We start from the raw sequence: 26,483 nt of genomic DNA, 5'->3' as shown, positions 1-26,483 counted from the left end.
TGCTAGTTTAACCTCAAAGTTTATTTTCTCCCTCTTTATTATTTTTTTGGTCATCTTCTGTTGGTTTTTAAAACTTTCCCAATCCTCTGGCTTACCACTAATCTTTGCCACATTGTAAGTTTTTTCTTTCACTTTGACAATATCCTTAACTCCCTTGGTTCACCATGGTTGGTTTATTCATTTCCAACTGGGATATATCTTTGTTGCAAGGCATGAACTATTTTCATAAACATCTGCCATTGTTCATCAACCATCTTTTCTGCTAAACTCCTTTCCCAGTCCACTCCAACCAACTCTGCCCTCATTCCTGTGTAATTACCCTTATTTAAGTTTAGCACAGTTGTTTCTGAACTAAATTTCTCACTCTCAATTGCTAAATTCCACCATGTTATGGTCACTGTTTCCTAGGGGAACCTTTACTCTGAGATCATTTATTAAACCTGCCTCATTACACATTACCAGATCCAAAATAGCCTGATCCCTGGTTGGATCCTCCCCCATCTTCATTCCCCTCAACTCCTTTCCATCCCCCGACTCCCTATCCAGCCCCCTAACCCCTCTCCACCCCACTTCACCTTCTCCATCCCTCTCCACCCTCTAGTTCCCACTCCCCACTCTCCCAAACCTCTCTATCCCACTTCTCCCTCTCCAACCCATTCCCCCCCTCTCCAGCCCACACCCCCTCTCCACCCCACCCCTCTCCATCCCACTCCCCATCCAACTCCCCCCTCCCCATCCCTCTCCCTCCTCTCCACCCCACTCCCCCTTCCATCCTCTCCTCCCTCTCCATCCCCCACCCACCTGTCCACCCGCCTCTGCCCCTGTCCATCATCCCCTAACCCTCTAGCCAACTCACCATTCCCCCCTTCCCCTTCTTGGGCCCCTCCTCTCCCCTCCACAGCCTCCTCCCCTTCTCGCACACTCCCCTCCCCGCCCCTTCTCAGCCCCCCACCCTTTCTGCTGCTTCTGAGCCCCCCCCACTCCCCTCCCCTTCTCCGCCCGCTCCCATTCTCCATCCCCTTCTCCACCAACCCTCCTCCCCTCCCTCCCTTTCTCTGCTCCCCTCTCTTTCTCTGCCTCCTCCCCTCCCTTCCCTTGATCCACACCATCCTCTTTTCTCCTTCCACTCTCACTCACCCCTCCCGCTCTCATTCCCCCTCCCACTCTCTGATCTCCCTCCCTCCCTCTGTCCCTCTCCCTTCCCCCTCTCCCCCACATCCCCCTTCCTCACTCCCCCACATCCCCCTTCCTCCCTCTCCCCTCCCTACCTTCCGCACCTTCCATTCCTGCTCCCTCCCTCCACCCTTCTCCCTCCTTCCCCCTTCTCCCTTCCCCTTCCTCCCTCCCTACCTTTCCTCCCTCTCACCCTTCCTCCTCTCCCTCCCCCCACTCGTACACCTCTTCCCCCTTCCCACTCCCCTTCCTCGATCCCTCTATCGCTCCCTCTATTCTTCCCTGGATCCCTCCCCTCCCTTGATTCCTCCCTCAATCAACCTATCCCTCCTATCCTTCACTGATCCCTCCCTCAATCCCTCCCTTGATCCCTCTATCTCTCCATCTTTCCCTCCCTACCTCGATCCCTTCCCCCTTGATTCCTCCCTTAATACCTCCCTCCCTACTCCTATCACTCCCTTCCCTTGATTCGTCCCTCAATCCCTCCCTCCCTCCTCCTACCACTCCCCTCCCTTGATCCCTCCCTTGATCCCTCTATCCCTCCACTCCCTTGATTCCTCCCTTGATCCCTCCCTCCTCCTATCCCTCCCTATATCCCTCCCCTCATTGATTCCCCTCTCAATCACTCCCTCCCTCCTATCCTTCCCTGATCCTTCCCTTGATCCCTGGGAAGAGTGTCCTGCAGTCAGCACCGCAGTGAAGCAGTCTGGGAAGAGTGTCCTGTCATCAGCATTGCAGTGAAGCAGTCTGGGAAGAGTGTCCTGCAGTCAGTTCTTGTTGAAAATAACAAGAGTGACATCTCAAGACAGCGCGAGAGAGCGGCGGAGAGATCAGAACCAACGCGAGTGCAGGGAAGCTTCAAAAAGTGACGTCAGCACAAAGGTGTCAGCTGATTGTGAGTAGCAGGTAAGTGTTTTTCTCCGGTTTTTTCGACAGTTTTTCTCTAGTTTAAAATAGATTAAGCGAAGGTAAGAGTTCTAGTTTTTATTTAAAGTACATAAATAATTTAACGCCTTTTTACTGTATTTAACTTAAAGTAAGGGTTTCTTTTCAACTGGAGGCATGTCAGGGCAGCTCAGTCCCGTGTAATGTACCGCCTGCAACATGTGGGAAGTCCTAGGCACTCCTTGCGCTCTGACCGACCACGTGTGCAGGAAGTGCCACCAGCTGCAGTTACTTCAGCTCCGAGTTTCGGGGCTTGAGTGGCAGCTGGAGGCACTGAGGTGCATCTGCGAGGCTGAGAGTTTCGTGGTTAGCACGTTTTTAGACATGATCACCCCACAGCTTACAGAAGTGCAGACAGAGAGGGAATGGGTGACCATCAGTCAGAAGAAAGGTGTCAGGCAGGTAGTCAGGAAACCCCCAGGGTGCATCTCACTCAAGAACCATTTTTCTGTGTTGGAAAACGGTGAGAGTGATGGTTCCTCTGGGGAGTGCAGCCACGCTCATGGCACTGCGAGTGGCTCAGTTGCAAAGTGGGGGGGAGGGAAAAAGAGGGGAAGAGCAATAGTGTTAGGAAACTCGATAGTAAGGGGAACAGACAGGCGTTTTTGCGGCCGTAGACGTGAGTCCAGGATGGTATGTTGCCTCCCTGGTGCCAGGGTCAAGGATGTCACTGAACGGCTGCAGGGCATTCTAAAGAGGGAGGGCAAACAGACAGAGATTGTGGTACATATTGGTACCAACGACATAGGTAGAAAGAGGGATGAGGTCCTGCAAGCAGAATTTAGGGAGCTGGGAAGCAGATTAAAAAACAGGACCTCAAAGATGGTAATCTCTGGATTACTTCCGGTGCCACGCGCTAGTGAGTATAGAAATAGGAGGTTAGTCCAGATGAATGTGTGGCTGGAGAGATGGTGCAGGAGGGAGGGCTTTAGATTTCTGGGACATTGGGACCGTTTCTGGGGGCTATGGGACCTGTACAAGGCGATCGGGTTGCATCTGAACCAGAATGGGACCAACATCCTTGCGGGGAGGTTTGCTAGTGCTGTTGGGGAAGGTTTAAACTAACTTGGCAGGGGGTTGGGATCCTGAGAGGAGGTTCAGCAGGGGGAGATGCACAGCCAAAATTAGAAGAGAGAGCAAATGAGTCTGGAAGGCATAGAAATTATAGGCCAGTTAAGGCACAAGGGAGTTTGACAAGGTTGGATGGTATTTATTTTAATGCAAGGAATCTGACGAATAAGGCAGATGAGTTGAGGGCACAAATTAACACATGGAAGTATGATGTCATTGCTGTCACAGAGACATGGTTGAGAGAGGGGCAGGATTGGCAGCTCAATATTCCAGGATCTTCAGGTGAGTCTGGGAAGGAGGTAAAAGAGGAGGGGGTATTGCAATATTGATCAAGGAATCAATTACAGCAGTAAGGAGGGATGACACCTTAGAAGGCTCCTCAAATGAAGCCATATGGGTAGAACTGAAAAGGAGCAATCACATTGCTGGGAGTGTACTATAGGCCCCCAAACAGTCAGAGAGAAATAGAAGAGCAGATATGTAGGCACATTTTAGAGAAGCGTAAAAATAATAGAGTAGTAATAGTGGGGGATTTCAACTTCCCCAACATTAACTGGGTTAGTCATAGTGTGATAGGTTTAGAGGGAGCAGAATTCTTAACAATCTCTCCTGGATGCATTTAAAGTCAGTATGTAGAAGGTCCTAGACTTAATTTTAGGGAATGAAGCCAGGCAAGTGATAGAGGTATCAGCGGGGGAGCATTTTGCAGATAGTGATCATAACTCCGTTAGATTCAAGGTTGTTATGGAAAAGGACAAGGATGGGCCAGAAATCAGAGTTCTAAATTGGGGGAAGGTCGATTTTAATAAGATTAGATATGATTTGACCAGAGTGATCTGGGAGCAGCTACTTTTAGGTAAATCTGTGTCAGAGCAGTGGGACTCATTCAAGAAGGAAATAGGGAGAGTACAGGGCCAGCATATTCCAGTAAAAATAAAGGGTGGGACCAACAAATCCCAACAAGTCAAGGGGTATACAGGAATGGATAAAGAGAAAAAGGGAGGCTTATGGCAGATACCGAGGGTTCAAAACAGCCGAAGCCCTAGAGGAGTACAGAATGTGATTGAATTTTTCAAAAAGGTGACCAGGTGTGTAGATGAAAGCAATGCATTTGACGTAGTCTACTTGGACTTCAGCAAGGCTTTTGATAAGGTCCCACATGGGAGATTAATAATGAAGGTAAGAGCCCATGAGATCCAAGGCAATTCAGCAAATTGAATCCAGAATTGGCTGAGTGGCAGGAAGCAGAGGGTGATGGTCGAGGTGTGTTTTTGTGACTAGATACCTGTGTACAGTGGGGTTCCATAGGGATCGGTGTTGGGTTCCTTGCTGTTTGTGGTATATATAAAGGATTTAGACTTGAATGTAGGAGGGTTGATCTGTAAATTCGCGGATTGACATGAAAATTGGTGGGGTGGTAAATAGTGAGGAGGATAGTCTTAGATTACAGAAGGATATAGACGGGCTGATCAGATGGGCTGATCAGTGGCAAATGGAATTTAATTTGGATAAGTGTGAGGTGATGTACTTGGGCAGGACAAACATGGCACGGGAATAAACGATGGGAAGGAGGTAAAAGAGGAGGGGGTATTGCAATATTGATCAAGGAATCAATTACAGCAGTAAGAAGGGATGACATCTTAGAAGGCTCCTCAAATGAAGCCATATGGGTAGAACTGAAAAGGAGCAATCACATTGCTGGGAGTGCACTATAGGCCCCCAAACAGTCAGAGAGAAATAGGAGAGCAGCTATGTAGGCAAATTTCAGAGAAGGGTAAAAATAATAGAGTAGTAATAGTGGGGGAAGTACCGAGGATCAGCGGGACCTTGGTGTGCATGTCCACCGGTCCCTTAAGGTAGGGGATAGGTAAATAAGGTGGTTGAGAAGGTATATGGGCTGCAACTGTATAAAACGCTGGTTAGGCCACAGCTAGAGTATTGCGTGCAGTTCTGGAATCCGCATTATAGGAAGGATGTGATTGCACTGAAGAGAGTGCAGAGGAGATTTACCAGGATGTTGCCTGGGCTGGAGAGTTTCAGTTATGAGGAGAGATTGGATAGACTGGGACTATTTTCCCTGGAGCAGAGGAGAATGAGGGGGTACATGATTGAGGTGTATAAAATTATGAGGGGCATAGATAGGGTAGACAGGAAGGAACTTTTCCCCTTGGTGGAGGGATCAATAACCAAGGGGCATAGATTTAAAGTAAAGGGCAGGAGGTTTAGAGGGGATGTGAGGAAGAATTTTTTCACCCAGAGGGTGGTGGGAATCTGGAACTCACTGCCTGAAAGGGTGGTAGAGGCAGATACCCTCACAACATTTAAGAAGTATTTGGATGTGCACTTGCGCTGCCATGGCATACAAGGCTATGGGCCTAGTGCTGGAAAATGGGATTAGAATAGTTAGGTACTTGTTTGACCGGCGCAGACCCGATGGGCCGAAGGGCCTTTTTCTGTGCTGTAGACCTCTATGACTCCCACAATCCCTCCTTCTGTCCTTCGATCCCTCCCTCCCTTGATCCCTCAATCCCTCCCTGTCTTCCTCGATCCCTCCCTCCTCCCCTTGATCCCTCCCTCAATCCCTCTATCCCTCCATCACTCCCTCGATCTCTTTGTCCCTCCATCTCTCCTTCCCTCATGTCCCTTGATTCCTCCATCGATCACTCCCGCCCTCCTATCCCTCCCTTCTCCTATCCCTCACTCCCTCTCTCGACCTCTGCCTCCTTCTCTCCATTCCTCTATCCCTCTCCCATCCCTCCCTCGATTCTTCCTCCTCATCCCTCTCCCATCCCTTGATCCCTCCCTCGATTCTTCCCCCTCTCGATCTTCCGCGATCCCTCCCTCTCTCGATCTCCCCCTCCCCTACCTCCCTCCATCTCTCCCTCTTCTCCTTCGATCTCTCCCTCTCGCTCCCCTCCCTTCCCTCGATTCCTCTCTCGATCCCTTGATCCCTCCCTCTCTCGATCTCTCCCTTGATTCCTCTCTCGATCCCTCTATCTCTCCATCGATCCCTCCCTCTCTCGATGTCCCCCTCCCCTCCCTCCATCTCTCCCTCCCCTCCCTCGATCTCTCTCTCTCTTCCCTCCCTTCACTCGATTCCTCTCTCGATCCCTCCCTCTCTCGATCTCCCCTTCCCTTCCCTTGATTCCTCTTTCGGTCCCTCCAACTCTCCCTCGATCCCTCCCTTTCAGTCCCTCTATCCGCCCCCACCCCCCTCTCGATCCCTCCCTCCCCTGATCCCTCCCTCCCTCCCCTTTCTCCCTCCCTATCCCTCCCCTTTCTCCCTCCCTATCCCTCCCCTTTCTCCCTCCCCAGACCGGGGAGGGTGGGCGGAGTTGATCAGTTACCTGCCTTTCTGACGTCACCGTCCGGCTGCTCCAGGTGAGTTTCGAGTGCGCCCGGACTGGACTCCACACCGGGATCCGAGGGGAGCGGGACCCAGCTGCCCGGCCAGAGGTGGATTATCACAGGATCAGCGGAGGAAAGAAGATGCCGAGCCGGACTGGGACCTCGGGAGCTGGACTGATTTTAATGTCCCTCCTCCTGCTGGTAAGCACAACTTTCCCGAATGGCTGTTTCAGAGAGATTCACTTTGACAATGAGAAAAATAGTTTTGGAGTTTTAATGTGATCAGATGCATTGTTGAAATCTTCAGCTCTTATTCCCCCCCCCCAACCCCCTTTGTGGAGGACTCGAAACGTCAACTCTTCTCCTCTCCACCGATTCTGCCAGACCTGCTGAGTTTTTCCAGATGTTTTTGTTTTTGTTTTGGGATTTCCAGCCTCCACAGTTTTTTTTGTTGTTTTGCTTTTTTATCTCTGCCGATATCCTGGTCAGGGGTTGATGGTGCTTTGTCACAAGGTGTCGATTCCAGGCCCATCCCATCCACTTTCATCACAAGTGTTTGCTTTCTAAAATAAAATCTTAGCCTGAATTCAACGATTGTTTTTTTTAGGGAATTCAGCAACGTGCATTCATGTAGCACCAAAGTAGCATCATCAGGTTTTTTTTTAAAAAAATTGACACTGAACCCCAGTGTTTAGGATGGGTGACCCAAAAAAATGTGCCAAAGAAGTTGGGCTTTTAAACAGCTAGCTCAAAGGAGGTAAAGAAGATTCCCTGCTCTTTGGGTCCAGGATTAAAAGCGGGAGCCAACCTGGATCACTCCTCATCCCTTCCTTTTCCCATCCCGCTAGGTCCAGCCCCGTGGAGAAATCGGCCCTACTTTAAATTATCTTATCCTCCCGCCCCCTCCATCCCACCCCCCCACCCACCTGTCCCAGGACCCAAAATCCAGAAAATCCCCATCTCCGATACACGTCCGGTCCCAAGCTTCCTGGATATGGGATCCCTGTAGTTATAAAAAAATATCGGAGGGGGGGTGGGGTTGATCAGGAATATGTCCAGACAAAGTTGGCGGCCTGCTCACTGGGCAAGATAAAGTGGGATTGTTGATTCGGCAATTCTATGCTTTGCTGACTGCACCACAAAAGGAAGGGCGTGTGAGCTCTGCAGTCATCACAGAGTCCAGTCTCCAGAAACGGCGAAATAATAAGTTGAAATAGGAGACTTCATTGAGTCATGGTTTCAATACGCATTGAAGCAACAGTGTAAGGAGTGCTGGAAACACTCCACAGGACAAGACTGCATCTGCGGGCGAGAGAAACAGGGCTTAATGTTTCAGGTCGATGGCCTTTCGTCAGAAATAAAAATGAAAGGAAAATGCTGCAGATGCTGGAAGGCGGGGGGGGGAGGGGGAGGTCTGACCCCCTTTCATCAAAACTGGGGAAGGTTGGAGATGTAACAGGGGTTTAAGCCAGTGCAGAGGCGGGGAGAGGGGTAAGGGGAAAGGACAACTTCGGATAATTATCCAATTTTTTTTTTTTAATATCTGAAATTGTTGAGCTTTCGTATTAGGGCAATTTGAGATCCGTTTTCTTCATTTGAAATGAGAATCAGGTGGTTCCCAAGCAGTCGGGAACCTTGCTCAGCCATATTGCGGCTGAGGTGGTGGAGACAAATAAACAAATCTACTCCTAGGTAAATTAGGAGCTATTATCGATTAAACCATGGTGGCGTAGTGGTAATATCAATGGCCTAATAACCCAGAGGCCCAGGCTAATGCTCTGGGCACATGGGTTCAAATCCCATCACTGCAGCTGAAATTAATAATTGATTCAATTAATAAACCTGGAATATGAAGCTAGTCTCAGTAATAATAACCAATTTTTTTTTTAAAAAACCCATCTGATTCACTAACGTCCTTTAGGGAAGGAAACCTGCAGTCCTTACCTGGTCTGGCCTACGTGTGACTCCAGACCCACAGCAATGCGGCTGACTCATAGCCCAGCAAGCCGCTCGGTTCTAGGGAATTAGGGATGGGCAACAAATCCCAATGAATTCCCGTCATCCAAGGAGTGGGTTTACAATGACACACACTGTGTCCTGGCACGGGGCCACCAAACGATGGGGGCCAAAGTGAAGGAGTTTCAAGCCATACAAACTGGATGCGTGAGCTGAAGCTGCATCAACATCACACAAAACTGATTCTGGTCACCATCACGTTGTTTGTGGGAGCTTACTGGGTGCAAACTGGCTGTGACGGTTCCCACATTCCCACTTCCAAAGTACTTCATTGGCTGGTACAGCTTTGGGACTTCTGGTGACCATGAGAGGCGCTATATCATTGCAAGTCTTTAAATTTTGGTTATGGCTATGAGGTAGTTTTAAAAATACCAGCCCACCATGCTGGGACAGGAGGAATTGTAGTCCACACACATACACACACACATGCTTACGGCCAGCTCCTTACCTCAATAATGCCAAGTTAGACTCAATGACAGGAAATAAATAGAGACAGATTAGCCTGAGCTACATGCAATAGGATGGTTTCATTTATCACATCTTCAGAATCATTCCTTGGCTCTCACTGCAGAAATGGTGTCCAGCGCAGAGACGCCAAGGACTGGATTGGAAAACGGACCGTGCAGGGATGTTAATGATCAGCAAGCTTGGATGGGAAGAGGAGTTTCAGCAAAACCTCGGCCAGTTTGGCCAGAGGTTGAAGCATGGACCTCGGGCCAAACTTTAATTTGATTTTAATTTAAATGATTGTAACACAGGCCCAGCCTGAAACCACAACAGCAGCTCACGCTCTTCCACTGAGCGACATTGTTACAAGATTTTCCAGTGAGCGATGAGATCTCAGTAAAGTGCAATGTTTCTTGGGTCTCCTAGGTAACAGAGGTGCTGTCAGTGCTGTTTGGCCTCAGTAAACTCTTGGCACCGGAGCAGGGTTCCAATCTGATGTCTCCGCCTCTGAACAAAATTATACCAACAGATTTTTTTTTTAAAATTATTTATTCATTAAGGGATGTGGTCATCTCTGGCTAGGCCAGCATTTATTGCCCATCCCTAATTACCATTGTTCAGGGGACATTTAAGATTCAACCACATTGCTGTAGGCCTGGACTCACATGTAGGCCAGACCAGGTAAGGATGGCAGATTCCCTCCCTTTAGGGATGGAATCCCTAAGGGCATTTTGCTACAATGGTTTCATGGTCATCATCAAACTTTTAATTCCAGATTTTTTTTTGTTTATTGAACTACAAATTTCACCATCTGGCCTGGCAGGATTTGAACCCAGGTCCCCAGAGCCTTAGCCTGGGTCTCTGGTCAGTGACAATACCACTACACCATCGCCTCCCTCACTGACATGGTGATGTTCGAGTGGACATCTCGTCAGCTTCCCTCTCCTACCTGCAGACATCCTTCTCTCTCCCTCCCGCTCTCTATGTATAATTCGTCCTTGGTTTTTGACTTTTCTCATCAGCAAGTTCCATATTTGCCCACCCTGCGTCGCAATATTTAACCATCTTCACCCATCATTCAGACAACAGGTAAACTTGGATTTCAACCAGGCAATCTTTCATACAGGCATGTTTTTACAGATGAAGAAGCATTGATCGATAGGTGTAGAGGGCCCCACTAACTGTAAACCACAGACTGCATGTTGTACCCTGGGCAGGTTAGTTTCAATGCACCTTGAGAGGGACATGAGAGAGAAGTTGAAAACTGAGTTGTGTGGCTTTTTTATTTTAAAAATCCCATTCATTGAGGTACAGCAAATAATGCCCACATATCAGCCACCAGCGTTTTATACGTCCAGTGATTGCTGGGGGGAAATAAAAATCAATGTCCAAACTGCATCCAAGCTAATTTTCCAAGGTACTCGGGAAGCAGAAGATTTAGATAATTCAGTGACTGGCATTGAGAAGGATCTTCTCCAAAAAGGGCGCAGAATGGAGCGGACGTGAGGGACAATGGGCGCTGCCGCTTAATTTAATTATTTTACCGAATATTCGAGAAGGGAGGCACAGCAGGGTTTGTCCCTGAGAAGAACGTTGATTAACCAGCTAGAATATTAAGTTGTGAGTAAGCTATCTGAGCTGGTTTTATTGTAGAATGTTGATTTGGCATCAAAGGGTGGAACAGCCAGGTTGCCGAACTGCTTTGTAAATGATTTATGAACTTTCAATGTTGTGGTGAGAGGGTGAGATTCAGGAAGTGAAATGGGAGGAGAGTGGCGTAGGGTAAAAACACCAGCACAGAATAGTTGGGTCTGTTTCTGTGCTGTTAACTCTACACAAGCTTTTTCTATGTGAATAGATCACTTGGACTGTTTTCCTTTCAGTAACTTTATTCAAGTGTTATTTCGGAACGAGTTGCTATCTGATATCAGAGGACACTTTCAACAGCCACTTTGAAGTTTGATTTTTCCATGTGGTGTGTCTAGAACCAACGAGCCATAGAAAAGTTATGGCTCAAAAAGAGGCCATTCAGCCCATCGTGTCTACATTGGCCGGAAAAAAAAGCTAGCCGCTCATTTTTAATCCCACTTTCCAGCGCCTGGTCTGTAGCCTTGCAGGTTACAGCACTTCAGGTGCAGATCCAGGTACTTTTTAAATGAGTTGAGGGTTTCTGCCTCCACCACCAACTTAGGCTGTGAATTCCAGACACCCACCACCCTCTGGGTGAAAAAGGTTTTCCTCATGTCCCCTCTAATCCTTCTACCAATCACCTTAAATCTATGCTCTCTGTTAATTGAGCCCTCAGCGAGGGGAAACAAGTCTTTCCTGTCTACCCTATCTAGGTCCCTCATAACTTTGTACACCTCAATTAGCACACCCCTCAGCTTCCCCTGTTCTAAGGAAAACAACTCGAGCCTATCCAATCTCTCCTCATAGCTGCAATTTTCCAGTCTCTACGGCTACATTTTATGACTTATCCTTTCAGCATTTTCACAACTGAAGCTTCTCCCGAAGCTGTTCACAAGTTTTTGTGAGTTCCTTTTTTTTAAGTGGACAATACTACCTTATAGCTAACACTACAGAACAGGCAAGTTACTGTGTTGGTCTCATTTTCCATGGTTACAAAGCAGGGCAAAGGGTGGTGCATTCATAATGTCCCTGGACTAGCAATCCAGAGGCTAATGCTCTGGCGACACAGGTTTAAAGCCCGCCACAGCGACTGGTAGAATTTCAATTCAGTTTATAAAATCTGGAATTAAATGCTAATCTCTGGTGACCGTGAAACCATTGTCAATTGTTGTAAAAACCCATCTGGTTCACCAGTGTCGTTTAGGGAAGGAAATCTGCCGTCCTTACCTGGTCTGGCCTACATGTGAGTCCAGACCCACAGCAATGTGGTTGACTCTTCACTGCCCCTCTGAAATGGCCGAGCAAACCACTCAGTTCAAGGGCAGTTACGGATGGGCAACAAATGCTGGCCTTGCCAGCAACGCCCACATCCCATGAACAAATAAAACAAAACTGTTACCAGCACAGAAACTAGCCGTGCAGCCCAGCTTTCTTTTTTTATTCATTCATGGGATGTGCGCCTCGCTGGCTGGGCCAACATTTATTGCCCATCCCTAATTGCCCTTGTTCGGAGGGCATTTAAGAGTCAACCGCGTTGCTGTGGGTCTGGAGTCACATGTAGGCCAGACCGGGTAAGGACAGCAGATTTCCATTAGTGAACCAGTTGGGTTTTATGACAATCGGCAATGGTTTCATGGTCATCTTTAGACTTTTAATTCCAGATTTTTATTGAATTCAAATTCCACCATCTGCCATAGCGGGATTCGAACCCAGGTCCCCAGAGACCCTCTGAAGAAGAGTCATAAGGACATCGAAACATTAACTCTGCCTTTCTCTCCACAGATGCTGTCAGACCTGCTGAGTTTTTCCAGCATTTTCTGTTTTTGTTTCCATGAGAATTACCTGGGTCTCTGGATTAGTCCAGTGGCAATACCACCACGCCACCGCCTCCCCCTGGTCAATACTGGCGTTAAAACTCCACATGAGGCCCCACCCACCCCACTTCATTTCACCCCATCAACATATCCTTCTGTTCCTTTCTACTTCATGAGTTAATCCAGCTTTTTGAATTCTTTCGTAGGATGTGGGCGTCGCTGGCTAGGTCAGGATTTATTGCCCATCCCTAGTTGCCCCTTGAGAAGGTAGTGGTGAGCTGCCTTCTTGAACTGCCGCAGTCCATGTGGTGTGGGTACACCCACAGTGCTGTTAGGGTGGGAGTTCCAGGATTTTCACCCAGCGACAGCGAAGGGACAATCAATATATTTCCAGGTCAGGATGGTGTGTGACAGGCAGGAAAAAATGCAGGTGGTGGTGTTCCTATGTATCTGCGGCCCTTGTCCTTTTAGGTGGTAGAGGTCGCGGGTTTGGAAGGTGCTGTTGAAGTTGCCCTCAACCACTCCCTGTTGTAGGGGGTTCCATATTCCAACCACTCTGACTAAAGAAGCTTCTCTTGAATTCATTATTTCCCGTATTAATGACTATCTTATATTGGTGGTCCCTTGTATTGGTCTCTCCCACGAGTAGAACAATTTTCTCCACATCTATACTGTCAAACCCTTTCAGGACCTCTATCAGGTCACTCCTTCAATCTTCCCATTCCTGGATAGATTCAATCTTTCGTGATGGATTTTCTCGTTCAGTTTTGGTATCATTCTAGTCAATCTTTTTTGCACCATCTCCAGTGCCTCTATATAATTTTAGTAATAGAGACCAGAAATGTTCACAGCACTCCAAGTGTAGTCCAACCAAGTTTCTATATATGCCTAAGATGACTTCTTAGCTTTTCAATCCTATAACTTAAATGGGGAAACACTGGGGGATTACCTGACCAGAGGAACTTGGAGGTACTGAGATGCAATTTATTAAAAGCTAGCTAACATCACGAGTTAAATATAAATCTATAGTGCTCGAACTGTCTGCGGCACTTATGGGTGTACCCTGGCAGGGCAAAGCCACGAATGTGGCGGTCCTCTCAAAGGTAGAGCTCCCAGGTGTGTAGGCACTATTCAAACAGAGGCAGCTTCAGTGGATTGGGTACATTCTCAGGATGGACGGTCGCATACCCAAGGACTTTCTGTGTCGCGAGGTTAGCTGGAGCGAGACTATCCGTGGCGCGTCCCACGCTCTGCTCGCAAGCGTCGTGACACAAAGGCTCTGAACATCAACTATCGCACCTGGGAGTCACTAGCTGGTGACAGAGGCAAATGGCAACACCTCCTGTGGGCTGGCATGCACCAACACCACGACCAGTGACTACAGCGGTTTGGCAATAGGCACCAATGCCAAGAACAACAGCCCACAATGTCACTTCATGTGTCTCACTTGTGGTAGAACCTGACTCTCAAGGATTATCCCTCACAGCCCTCAGCAAAGGTGCGCCACATGAAGACATCTCACCTAAATGCATTGTTTGCTGAGTGTTCATCACCTCTCATAGATGGAAGGATGCCAGAATCTTATAAACCACCGGTGAGGCCTCAGCTGGAATAATGTTGAAAATTCCAGGCACCAACTTCAGGAAAGATGTAAAGGCCTTAGAAAGGGGACACAGGAGGTTTACCAGGAACTAACCAGGGATGAGGGACTCCAGTTATCAGGAGAGGTTGGAAAAGGTGGGATTGTTCTCTTTGAATCAGAGTAGGTTCCGAGGTTTTAATTGAGAACCCAATAGGACCTAATGGAGGTTTCCAAGATGATGAGAGGTTGGGTAGGGTAGGTAGAGAAAAAATATTCCCTCTGGTAAGTCGGGAATATTCAATATATCCACAGATCATAGATTTAAAATCCTTAGTAAAAGTCTGAGAGCGGAGATGAGGAGAAATTTATTCAGAGAGCTGTTGGATCTGGAATTCGCCCTGCAAAGCTGATGGAAGGTGATTCCATAAATAACTTTAAAAGTGAGTTAGACAGCTACACGAAGATGAGGAACATATGGGGTTACAAACAAAAAGTGGGATGTGGGGCTAAGCGCGACTACTCTTGCAAAGAGCCAGTACAGCCATGATGGCCTGAATGGCCTCTTTCTGCGCTGCTGATTTCTCTGATTCTATGCAAGAAGAAAACAATTTAAAAGGCTGATGCTATGCTGGTTATCACAAGAAAATAGAACCAAGAAGATTCAGTTATAGGGTGCTGCTTAGAGCAGGTATGGTGTTCAACTTCAGTTGGACCCTGGAAACTTCAGCAGCTTTGCAAACCTGGCTCTGGGTAACATTTCCCGATGACTGTTGGCCTAAACCTTGGAGCCTCTTTGCTAAGCAATTTGACAAATGTCTGTCCGGAGATGAAACAGGGCAGCGCACCACCACAGGCATCAGCTGTGGGTACAAGTCCCACTCCAGTTAATTAAACATGTAATCTAGGCTGACACTGCAATACTGAGGCGGTGCTGCACTGTCGGAGATGCCATCTTTCAGATGAGACATTAAATCGAGGCTCCGTTTGCCCTCACGGGTGGATATAAAAAATGCCATATGGCACATCTTTGAAAAGGGAGTTTGAACAAGTCCAGGACACGATAGACCAATTGCGTTTAAGGTCAGTGGGAGGGAAGATAATGAATCATTACCTCATAGAACAACAACTAGAAATGGAAATGATAATAGAGTAGTCAACACCTATTTTGAAAGAGGAAGGGTTATGCTTGACCAACCTAATTGAATCCTTTGAAAGATTAACAGGACCGTGAATGCAGTAGACATAATAAATAATTTGATTTTAAAAGGACCTCCGAAGCTGTGAAGCAATAGACTCATGTCCGAGAGCACGTGGAGTCAAGTAACAGCTTCTGTCTGCTGCCTGGGTCAGATTGTCACATCTTGTTCTTGCTGCATGTCCTCTCAATGCTTTCTCATATGCAGTAGATTTGCATATTGCCTTTAAACAATGAGTCATGACATAAGATTACATTGCGTTCAATTCTTACGTTCTCTGTGCTGTATTAACTCATCGTCAGGTAATATTTTCCATTTAAGTCCTTGCAGCCCCAAATAGTGTCCACTGTACAATATAACTGGAATTATGGGGAGAACAGAATTCGGAATAGAGAAACAGGCTTGTTAGCCATGAGAGTAGAGGTTAAGGGGAAAATTAATACACATGGTCAAAGTTATAAAGGGTTTTGAAAGATTAAATACAAACAGGAGGGGGCCATTTAGAGGGAAATGGTGACATTGTGGTAATGTCACTTAACTACCATAACATGGTAGAATTTAGCATTCAGTCTGAGAGCAAGAAACTTGGGTCAGAAACTTAAATAAGGGTAAATACAAAGGAATGAGGGCAGAGTTGGCTGGAGTGGAATGGGAAAGGAGTTTAGCAGAAAAGATGGTTGTTGAACAATGGCAGGCATTTAAGAAAATAGTTCATGACTCAGGACAAAGATATATCCTAGTGAGAAAGAACGATTCAAGGAAGGCGATAAACCAACCATGGTTAACCAAGGAAGCTAAGGATAGTATCAAATTAAAAGAAAAAACTTACAATGTGGCAAAGATTAGTGCTAAGCCAGAGGATTGGGAAAGTTTTAAAAACCAACAGAAGATGATCAAAACAATAATAAAGAGGGAGAAAATAAACTTTGAGGGTAAACTAGTAAGTAGTATAAAAACAGACAGTAAGAGCTTCTTTAAATATATAAAAATGAAGAAAGACCAAAGTGAACATAGGCCCTTTACCGAATGAGGCTGGGGAAATAATAATCGGGTACCAGGAAATGGCAGAGGAGTTGAATAAATACTTTGCATCAGTCTTCGTGGTAGAAGACACTAATAGCATTCCAATACTAAATAATTAAAGTGCAAAAGAGGGGGAGGAAATAAGTACAATAACTATCACTAGAGAAGAAGTACTAGGGAAACTAATGGGTCTAAAGGCCAATAAATCCCCTGGACCTGATGGGTTGCATCCTAGGATATTAAAGGAAGTATCTACAGAGATAGCAGATGCGCTGGTAGTAATCTTCCAAGAATTCTTAGATTCTGGAAAAGTCGCAGAGGATCGGAAAACTGCCAATGTAATACCTTTATTCAAAAAGGGAAGGAGACAACGAACAGGTAACTATAGGCCAGTTAGCTTAACATCTGTCATTGGGGAAGTGTTGGAGTTTATTATAAAGGATGTAATAGCAGAGCATTTAGAGTTTCATAGTATAATCAAGCAGAGTCAGCATGGCTTCATGAAGGGGAAATCATGCCTGACAAATTTATTAGAATTCTTTGAGGAGGTAACTAGCAGGATAGATAAAGGGGAACCAGTAGATGTAATACTGGCCTTCATAAATCAAAGTATTGAGTATAGGAGTTGGGATGTTATGGTGAGGTTGTATAAGACATTGGTGAGGCCAACTTTGGAGTATTCTGTGCAGTTCTGGTTGCCTAACTACAGGAAGGATATCAGTAAGATTGAAAGAGTGCAGAGAAGATTTATTAGGATGTTGCCAGGTCTTCAGGAGTTGAGTTACAGGGAAAAATTAAACAGGTTGGGACTTTATTCCTTGGAGCGTAGAAGAAAGAGGGGAGATGTGATAGAAGTTTACAAAATTATGAGGGGTATAGACAGAGTAAATGCGAGTAGGCTCTTTCCACTTAGATTAGGAGAGATAAACACGAGAGGACATGGCTTTAGGGTGAAAGGGGAAAGGTTTAGGGGGAACATTAGGGGGAACTTCTTCACTCAGAGAGTGTTGGGAGTGTGGAACGAGCTACCATCTGACGTGGTAAATGTGGGCTCACTCTTAAGTTTTAAGAATAAATTAGATAGATACATGGATGGGAGAGGTCTGGAGGGTTATGGACGAGGTGCAGGTCAATGGGACTAGTGGAATAATATTTCGGCACAGACTAGAAGGGCCGAGTGGCCTGTTTTTCTGTGCTGCAGTGTTCTATGGTTCTAATATATTTAGATTTCCAAAAGGCTTTCAAAAAGGTACCGCACCTAAGGCTACTTAATAAGATAAGAGCCCATGGTGTTGGGGGTAGTATATTAGCATGGATAAAGGATTGGCTAACTAATAGAAGCCAGAGAGTTGGGATAAGGGGGGCATTTTCAGGATGGCAGCCTGTAACTAGTGGAGTGCCACAGGGATCAGTGCTGGAGCCTCAATTATTTACAATATATATTAATGACTTAGATGAGGGAAATGAATGTACTATCGCCAAGTTTGCAGATGATACAAAAATAGGTGGGAAGGCAAGTGGTGAGGATGACACAAAGAGTCTACCAGAGGGATATAGACAGGTTAAGTGAGTGGGGAAAAAACTTGGCAGATGGAATATAATGTGGAAAAATATGAGGTTATGCACTTTGGCAGGAAGAATAGAGGAGCTGAATATTACTTAAATAGAGAAAGACTGAAGAAAGCTGCAGCACAGAGGGATTTGGGGGTCCTCATGCATGAATCCCAAAACGTTAGCATACAAGTTCAGCAGGTAATAGGGAAGGCAAACGGAATGTTGGCCTTTATTACAAATGGAATGGAGTATAAAAATAGGGAAGTCTTGCTAAAACTATACAAGGCACTAGTTAGACCATACCTAACACACTGTGAACAGTTTTGGTCCCCTTATCTAAGGAAAGATATAATGGCATTGGAGGCAGTCCACAGAAGGTTCACTAGGTTGATTCCGGGTAGGGAGGGATTTTCTTACGAGGAGATGTTGAGTAGGTTGGTCCTGTTCTCATTGGAGTTTAGAAGAATGAGGGGTGACCTTATTGAAACATATAAGATTCTTAGGGGGCTTGTCAGGGCAGGTGCTGAGACGTTGTTTCCCCTTGAGGGAGAGTCTAGGACCAGAGGGCATAATCTCAGAGTAAGGGGTCGCCCATTTAAAACCGAGATGAGGAGGAATTTCTTCTCTCAGACGGTAGTCTGTGGAATTCTTTACCGCAGAGGGCTATAGAAACTGGGCCTTTAAGTATATTCAAGGGCAATTAGGGAGGGGCAACAAATGCTGCCCCTGTTGGCGACACCCAGAACCCATGAAAGAATAAAGGAAAAGCTTTGGGTTTGAAAGACTGCATATTGTACACTGGCAGGTTAAGCTCAACGCACCTTGAGAGGGATGAGAGAGAGAAGTTGAAAAATCTGGCTCATCTCTGGCTTTTTTTTTAACTTAAATATTCCACTTCCTGAGATACTACAAATAATGTCTACATGTCATTTTCATGCACTATCTCCACATCCCCTGACATCTTGAAAATCTGGAAATTTATTGATTTTTGTATTGAGCCATGCTCAGTGACTGAGCCTCCACAGGGATAGAGAATTCCAAAGATTCGCCACTCTGAGTGAGGAAATTCCTCCTTGTCTCAGTCCTAAATGGCTGATCCCTCATCCTGAGACTGTATCCCTGTGTTCTAGACACCCTCCCCTTCCCCCACCCTGCCTCACTCAGCCAGGGGAGACGCCCTTCCTGCATCTGCCCTTTCGAGCTCTGTAAAAAAAAATTTGCATGCTTCAATGAGATAATAGCACTCTCAAAGAGCCTGCACGGACTTGAAGGGCTGAGCGGCCTCCAGTTTGATTGTATATGATTGGATTGTGGGAGAAGCTGCATAACCTGTGATTTTATTCTATCCTCCAGTGAAGAGGCTGATGTAAGCACTGTGTTGGCATGCATCATGTTTATAGATTAAACAAGAATCTGATGTGTAGCTATCATATTTACAAACTCAGGGGATAATTCTAAAAATGTTACTCAACTCCATGTACTTGCTTGTATAAGAAATGGTTTCAATTTTTAAAAATTTAATCCTCAAGAATGTTAAAAACTGCTTTGTTACATTAGTTTGCCAATAATTCTTCAATCCCCATTAAGTATCCATACTGAGCAATCCTCAGTGAGTAGCACCCTTTTAGAGAGAGGCAGTGGCACAATGGTATTGTCACTGACTAGTATTCTAGAGACCCAGTGTAATTTTCTGGGGGCGTGAGTTCAAATCCCACCATGGTTAAAGTTGAATGCAATAAATTAAAAGTCTAATGATGACCATGAAACCATTGCTGCTGCTTGTTGTAAAAACCCATCCACTTCCCTAATCCTCTCTAGGGAAAGAAATATTCTGTCTTTAACAAAATAAAAACAGAATTACCTGGAAAAACTCAGCAAGTCTGGCAGCATCGGCGGAGAAGAAATCAGTCAACGTTTCGAGCCCTCATGGCTCTTCGGCAGAACTGAAGCATAGTTTCAACAAGGGAGAAATATAAATTGGTTTAAGGTGGGTGGGGGGGAAGAGACACATTGAGGGTGTGGTGTGAGCAGATAATCAAAAGATGTCAGAGACAAAAGGGTCAAAGAGGTGTTGAAGGTGGTGGTCTTTGTCTGAGAAAAGTGCTAATTAAGAATGGAAAACAGGATATTCAAAGTACAGCTCTAGTGGGGGTGGGGTGGAAAGACTAAAGGTTTTAGTTTTAGATTTAAAAATAATGGAAATAGGTGGGGAAAGAAGAATCTATATAAATTATTAAAAAAAAAGGCGGGTGGGGGGGGAAAGAAACGGGGTGGGGATGGGGGGAGGGGGAGTTTAAGATCTAAAGTTGTTGAATTCAATATTCAGCCCAGAAGGCTGTAAAGTGCCTAGTCGGAAGATGAGGTGCTGTTCCTCCAGTTTGCGTTGGGCTTCACTGGAACAATGCAGCAAGCCAAGGACAGACATGTGGGCAAGAGAACAGGGTGGAGTGTTAAAATGGCAAGCGACAGGGAGGTTTGGGTCTTTCTTGCGGACAGACCGCAGGTGTTCCGCAAAACGGTCGCCCAGTTTGCGTTTGGTCTCTCCAATGTAGAGGAGACCGCATTGGGAGCAACGAATGCAGTAGACTAAGTTAGGGGAAATGCAAGTGAAATGCTGCTTCACTTGAAAGGAGTGTTTGGGCCCTTGGACGGTGAGGAGAGAGGAAGTGAAGGGGCAGGTGTTGCATCTTCTGCGTGGGCATGGGGAGGTGCCATAAGTGGGGGTTGAGGAGTAGGGGGTGATGGAGGAGTGGACCAGGGTGTCCCGGAGGGAACGATCCCTACGGAATGCCGTCAAGGGGGGTGAAGGGAAGATGTGTTTGGTGGTGGCATCATGCTGGAGTTGGCGGAAATGGCGGAGGATGATCCTTTGAATGCGGAGGCTGGTGGGGTGATAAGTGAGGACAAGGGGGACCCTATCATGTTTCTGGGAAGGAGGAGAAGGCGTGAGGGAGGATGCGCGGGATATGGGCCGGACACGGTTGAGGGCCCTGTCAACGACCGTGGATGGAAAACCTCGGTTAAGGAAGAAGGAGGACATGTCAGAGGAGCTGTTTTTGAAGGTAGCGTCATCAGAACAGATGCGACGGAGGCGAAGGAACTGAGAGAATGGGATGGAGTCTTTACAGGAAGCGGGGTGTGAGGAGCTGTAGTCGAGGTAGCTGTGGGAGTCGGTAGGCTTGTAATGGATATTGGTGGACAGTCTATCATCAGAAATTGAGACAGAGAGGTCAAGGAAGGGAAGAGAAGTGTCAGAGATGGACCATGTGAAGATGATGGAGGGGTGGAGATTGGAAGCAAAATTAATAAATTTTTCCAGGTCCCGACGAGAGCATGAAGCAGCACCGAAGTAATCATCGATGTACCGGAGAAAGAGCTGTGGGAGGGGGCCGGAGTAGGACTGGAACAAGGAATGTTCCACATACCCCGTAAAGAGACAGGCATAGCTGGGGCCCATGCGGGTACCCATAGCCACACCTTTTATTTGGAGGAAGTGAGAGGAGTTAAAGGAGAAATTGTTCAGTGTGAGAACAAGTTCAGCCAGACGGAGGAGAGTAGTGGTGGATGGGGATTGTTGGGGCCTCTGTTCAAGGAAGAAACTATGCTTCAGTTCTGCCGAAGAGCCATGAGGGCTCGAAACGTTGACTGATTTCTTCTCCGCCGATGCTGCCAGACTTGCTGAGTTTTTCCAGGTAATTCTGTTTTTATTTTGTTTTGGATTTCCAGCATCCGCAGTAGCTTTTAGCTTTTTGTTTTTAATATTCTGTCTTTACCTGGTCTGGACTGCATGTGACTCCAAACCCACAACAATGTGGTTGACCCTTGAACAAGGGCAATAAATGCTGGCCTAGCCAGTGACGCTCACATCCCATGAACAAAAAGACCGTAGGTTCAAGTCCCACTCCAGACACTTGAGCACAAAATCCAGATCCAGACTGACACTCCCAATGAAGTACTGAGGGTGGGCTGCACCATCAGAGGAGCCTTCTTTGAGTTCAACCAAGTCTAGATTTTGTGCTCATGTTTCTGGAGTGGGATTTGAACTCAGTCTATTCACCTGAATCTGGAAGTTGTCACTGAGCCATAGCTGATCCTCATGAAGAAAGTCAATGAATTCCACCACCCTTATACAGTTATACAGTCTTTCTTATTCCTCAAATATTGCTCTCACCTTTGGTTTTCTTTCTGATCTTTTTTATTTATTCTTTCACGGGCATCACTGGCTGGGCCAGCATTTATTGCCCATCCCTAGTTGCCCTTGAGAAGGCGCTGATGAGCTGCCTTCTTGAACTGCTGCAGTCCATGTAGTGTAGGTACACCCACAGTGCTGTTAGGGAGGAAGTTCCAGGATTTTGACCCAGTGACAGTGAAGGAACGGTGATATATTTCCAAGTCAGGATGGTGAGTGGCTTAGAGGGGAACTTGCAGGTGGTGGTGTTGCCGTGCACCTGATGCCCTTGTCCTTCTAGATGATAGTGGTCATGGGTTTGGAAGGTGCTGTCTAAGGAGCCTTGATGAATTCCTGCAGTGCATCTTGTAGATAGTATGCACTGCTGCTACTATGCGTTGGTGGTGGAGGGAGTGTATGTTTAAGGTGGTGACTGGGGTGTCAATCAAGTGGGCTGCTTTGTTCTGGATGGTGTCCAGCTTCTTGTGTTGTTCAATCTGTTCTCATCCAGGCAAATGGAGAGTATTCTGTCACTCTCCTGACTTGTGCCTTGTGGATAGTGGACAGGCTTTGGGGAGTCAGGAGTTACTCGTCACAGAATTCCCAGCCTCTGACCTGCTCTTAATATTTATATGGCTAGTCCAGTTTAGGTTCTGGTCAATGGTAATTCCCAGGATATTGACGGTGAGGGATTCAGCAATAGTAATACCATTGAATGTCAAAGGGCGACGGTTAGGTTCTCTCTTGTCGGAGATGGTCATTGCCTGGCACTTGTGTGGTGGGAATGTTACTTGCCACTTGTCAGCCCAAGCCTGGATATTGTCCAGGACTTACTGCATTTGGACATGGACTGCTTCAGTATCTGAGGAGTCGCGAATGGTGCTGAGCATTGTGCAATTGTCAGATAGCATCCCCACTTCTGACCTTATGATGGAAGGAAGGTCATTTGAAGATGTAACTTGAAGCCTCCTCATATTTGTATCTTGGAATCTTCTTTTTGCGTACAGCAGCATTTGGTGAAGGCTGCGTAGCAATAAAATGACGTCAGAGGATTAAATGTCCACTGCTCTCTGTTTGAAACAAGGTTACCTACAGGTGGAAGGTGAGAGTAACATTCAAAGATTGAACGAGGGGGATTGGCGGATGTGAAATCTATCATCTTCTAAATGTGTAAACGTTTTTTTATGCACGTGTGTAATCTTCTTCCAGACTTACTATGAGGTCGCACAATGTTCTTGCGAAAGAGGATTTGCCAGACGTAGAGTTGAGGCAGAGATTGCTCCACGTGTTTCCAAAGGGGAAATTGTTCTTACAGGTGAGTCCCAGTTGAGATGCAAACATGATGTATTTGGTTTTCCATACACATTACCATTCCCTCCCTCCAAAATGGTAGCAATGTTAAAAGTTATTCGAAGGTTTTCATGGCGAGAGTGATAAAACACCACATTACAGGAAGGACGTTATTGCTTCGGAGATGGTACAGAGGAGATTTACAGGAATGTTGCCAGGGCTGGAAAATTGCAGCTATGAGGAAAGATTTGGTAAGCTAATGTTGTTTTCCTTCGAACGGAGGAGTCTAAGGGGTGACTTGATTGAGGTGTACGAAATTACGAGGGACCTAGATAGGGTAGACAGGGAAGACTTGTTTCCCCTAGCGGAGAGGGTTGCCAGGGGGTACAGATTTAAAGTGATTGGTTAAAGGATTAGAGGGGACATAAAGAAAATCTTTTTCACCCAGAGGGTATTGGGCGTCTGGAATTCACTGCCTGGATTGATGGTTGAGGCTGAAACCCTCAACTCACTTAAAAGGTACCTGGATCTGCACCTGAAGTGCTGTAACCCGCAAGGCCAAGGAATGAGCAGCTAGCTTTTGTTTAGCTGGCACAGACAGGATGGGCTGAATGGCCTCTTTCTGTGCTGTAACATCTCCATGGTTCATTAAGGTAGACAAATTGACTACACTATATACATAAGGTGACCGTAAGTTTGTCTCCCTCAATGTTATTGCGCATCCTGGCAGGATGGATAGTTGTACAATTTCTCCATTTTACTTGCTGAACGATCACTGAGTCTTTACAGTACAGGAGGCCATTTGGCCCATCAAGTCCATGCAGCTCTCTCTGTAGAGCAATCCAGTCAGTCCCGTTCTATCCCTGTAGCCCTGCAAGTTTGTTTTTCTCCGATTTCCTTTTGAAATCATTGATCACCTCCCCCTTCGCCACCCTGATCGGCAGTGAGTTCTAGGCCAGAACCACCCACTGCGTTAAAAAAAAAACAGTTTCCCCTCACATCACATCCTGCATCTCTCGCATAAAACCTTAAACCTGTGCCCTCTGGTCCTTGTACAATGAGCTCATAGGAAACAGCTATTTTTATAGAAGTAATGATGAAGCCATCCCCTTGTATTGGATGTAAATATTCTGGATGGGCCGCATACAAGGCCCTGGACACATCTGATATATCTCAGGATTGAACCCTGGGGTATTTACTGGGTCCGCTGAGTTGGTAGAGCAGGTTTCTATTGGTTAGAAGTGAGAATAATCAGCAAGGGCTCCAGTGTCGATGCTCCCACTACAGGACAAGCTTGAAAAAAAGAGGGTTTTTGTTTAAACCAAATGAGAAAAGGTGCAGCCAGTAATCCTCCTCATGGTTGCATGCCGGATTAAGAAACATTAGAAATGGGAGCTGGAGTTGGCCGTGTGCCTCTTTGAGCTCGCTCCACCATTGAACAAGACCATGGCTGACCTGCTACATCAAGATCGCTCTCTCTCTCTTTCGCCCTGTCCCCATATCTTTTGGATTCCCTAGTGCCCAAAAAAACGTGGCATTGAGTGTGGATCTCGGGAAGGACAGGGGCTCAAGGCACACTTCAGTGGAGATATCAATAACCATGGGCGGATCTGAAATATGAAGGCTCCTTTGATTAAACACTTTACAACCTTTTGGACTCAATATTGAGTTCAGTCATTTTTGACCATAATCTCTGCCCCTGTATCGTTCCCTATTCCTTTGGATTTTTCTCCTGTTTTCCTTTTGCTTTTAGGGATGTAGGAGCAGGAGGAGGCCATTCAGCCCTTTGGAGGGCAGCTGTTCATTATCCTGCTATTCGCACCTACTCTAGTCACTTCTTTAGTTTCCTTACTTGTCCCATTACCAACCCGCTTTGGCCTTGCACCCCCAGCTCTTTTCCCATTTAATCTCCCCTGCCTTCCACAGTAAGTATTTTGTTCTCCTGCCCCCACTGCCCTCCACCCACCATCACTTGCTTAAAACCTATTAAGCTCCAACTTTTCCCAGTTCTGATGAATGGTCACTGATCTGAAACGTTAACTCTGTTTCTCTTTCTCCACAGACGCTGCTCGACCCGCTGAGTATTTGCAGCGTGTTCAGTTTTTATTTCAGATTTCTAGCACCTGCAGCATTTTGTTTTTGTACTAGAATCTAATCCTGGATCCAATTTTCTAGTGCAATTTCAAGACTGTGCCTTGGGGAGGAACATTCGATTGAGAACGAGCGATAACAGCTTTGAAGTGGATCCCGCTGGAGTTGTACGTGTGACTCAGCCCCAGACCGTTGGTCCAAAGCACAAGTTCAAAGTGTCGGCGGAAGACTCGGAAACTCACGAAACGTGGGCAGTGGATGTCCAGTTAATCGCTCCGAGAAAGACCGAGGTGAGAATTTGCTGGGCTCCCAAGATTTGCAGAGAGGCGAGGAGGCAGCGGGGGGAGGGGAGACTGTCACCAGCCAAGAAATATGAGAGACGCAGACATCCTAGTTCTCGTTTGAATTTGTTTCTTCCGGTTCCCGCCAGATAGCGAGGCTGGCTGCCGATTGAACCACATGGCAATAGCCGGGAGATGCTAGGAATGGTCATGGTCTATGACATTTGAGATCAGGGATTGGTGAGGAATGGAGGAGGTGGGGAGTGTGGTTGTGGAAGGGAGAATGCTGTGGGGGAGGATGGTGTGGTAAGGAGAGGGAGATGATGACTTGGGGGAGTTTGGTCCAGGTGATCACTCTCTGGGGACCGTGGGGGGAGGGGAGCGGGTGTAGACAGTTTGGTGAGTGAGGGATGCTGGTGGAAGGGGGAGTGCCAAGTTGAAAGGGAGATTGCGGTGATGGGGTGGGGGAGAGAAAGCACCGGTGGGCGGTGGGGTGGAAAAGGAGATCGCCGATGAGGGAGAGAAAATCGTTGGGAGGCGGTGGTGGGGTGGGGTGCGAAGGGAAATTGCTGAGGTCAGGGGTAGGGAAGGGAGGTCACGGGACGAGATGCGAAGAGAAATTGCCAGGTGCCGCGAGGAGTGGGGAGGGAAGATGGCGGTGGAGAGGGAGGTTGCTGGGGTTGAAGAGGATCGGTGTGAGGCTGGCATTGAATGAGACATCACGGGAGAATAGGGATTGAGTGAGGGTGGGCTCAGGTTACGGGTTTGGTGATGTGGTGGGAAACAGATCGTGCCAGGTTAGCTTGGTGGGGTTGCCGTGGAGAGGGAGGGGAGGGGGTGGTGGCATTGGGAAGT

At 46.8% G+C, this 26,483-nt stretch overlaps 1 protein-coding gene across 5 annotated transcripts in view; it reads left to right on the top strand.

Annotated features, from left to right (window-relative positions):
- The first annotated feature begins 6,548 nt into the window (after positions 1–6,548).
- LOC144680035 (desmoglein-2-like) overlaps positions 6,549–26,483 on the top strand; it is a 78,318-nt gene continuing 58,383 nt past the window's right edge. For all 5 annotated transcript variants that reach the window (XM_078541137.1, XM_078541136.1, XM_078541135.1 and 2 more), the window contains exons 1-3: positions 6,549–6,738; positions 23,176–23,281; positions 25,432–25,637. In XM_078541137.1, the coding sequence (XP_078397263.1) occupies positions 6,679–6,738; positions 23,176–23,281; positions 25,432–25,637 (372 nt within the window). In that variant the 5' untranslated portion in view covers positions 6,549–6,678. The remainder of the gene's footprint in view (positions 6,739–23,175; positions 23,282–25,431; positions 25,638–26,483) is intronic.

This window comes from Cetorhinus maximus, chromosome 4 (assembly GCF_964194155.1).
Source record: "Cetorhinus maximus chromosome 4, sCetMax3.hap1.1, whole genome shotgun sequence".
Taxonomy (NCBI): Eukaryota; Metazoa; Chordata; class Chondrichthyes; order Lamniformes; family Cetorhinidae; genus Cetorhinus; species Cetorhinus maximus.
The sequence above is the reverse complement of the archived record's forward strand: the minus strand, read 5'-3'. Positions and strand labels throughout refer to the sequence as shown.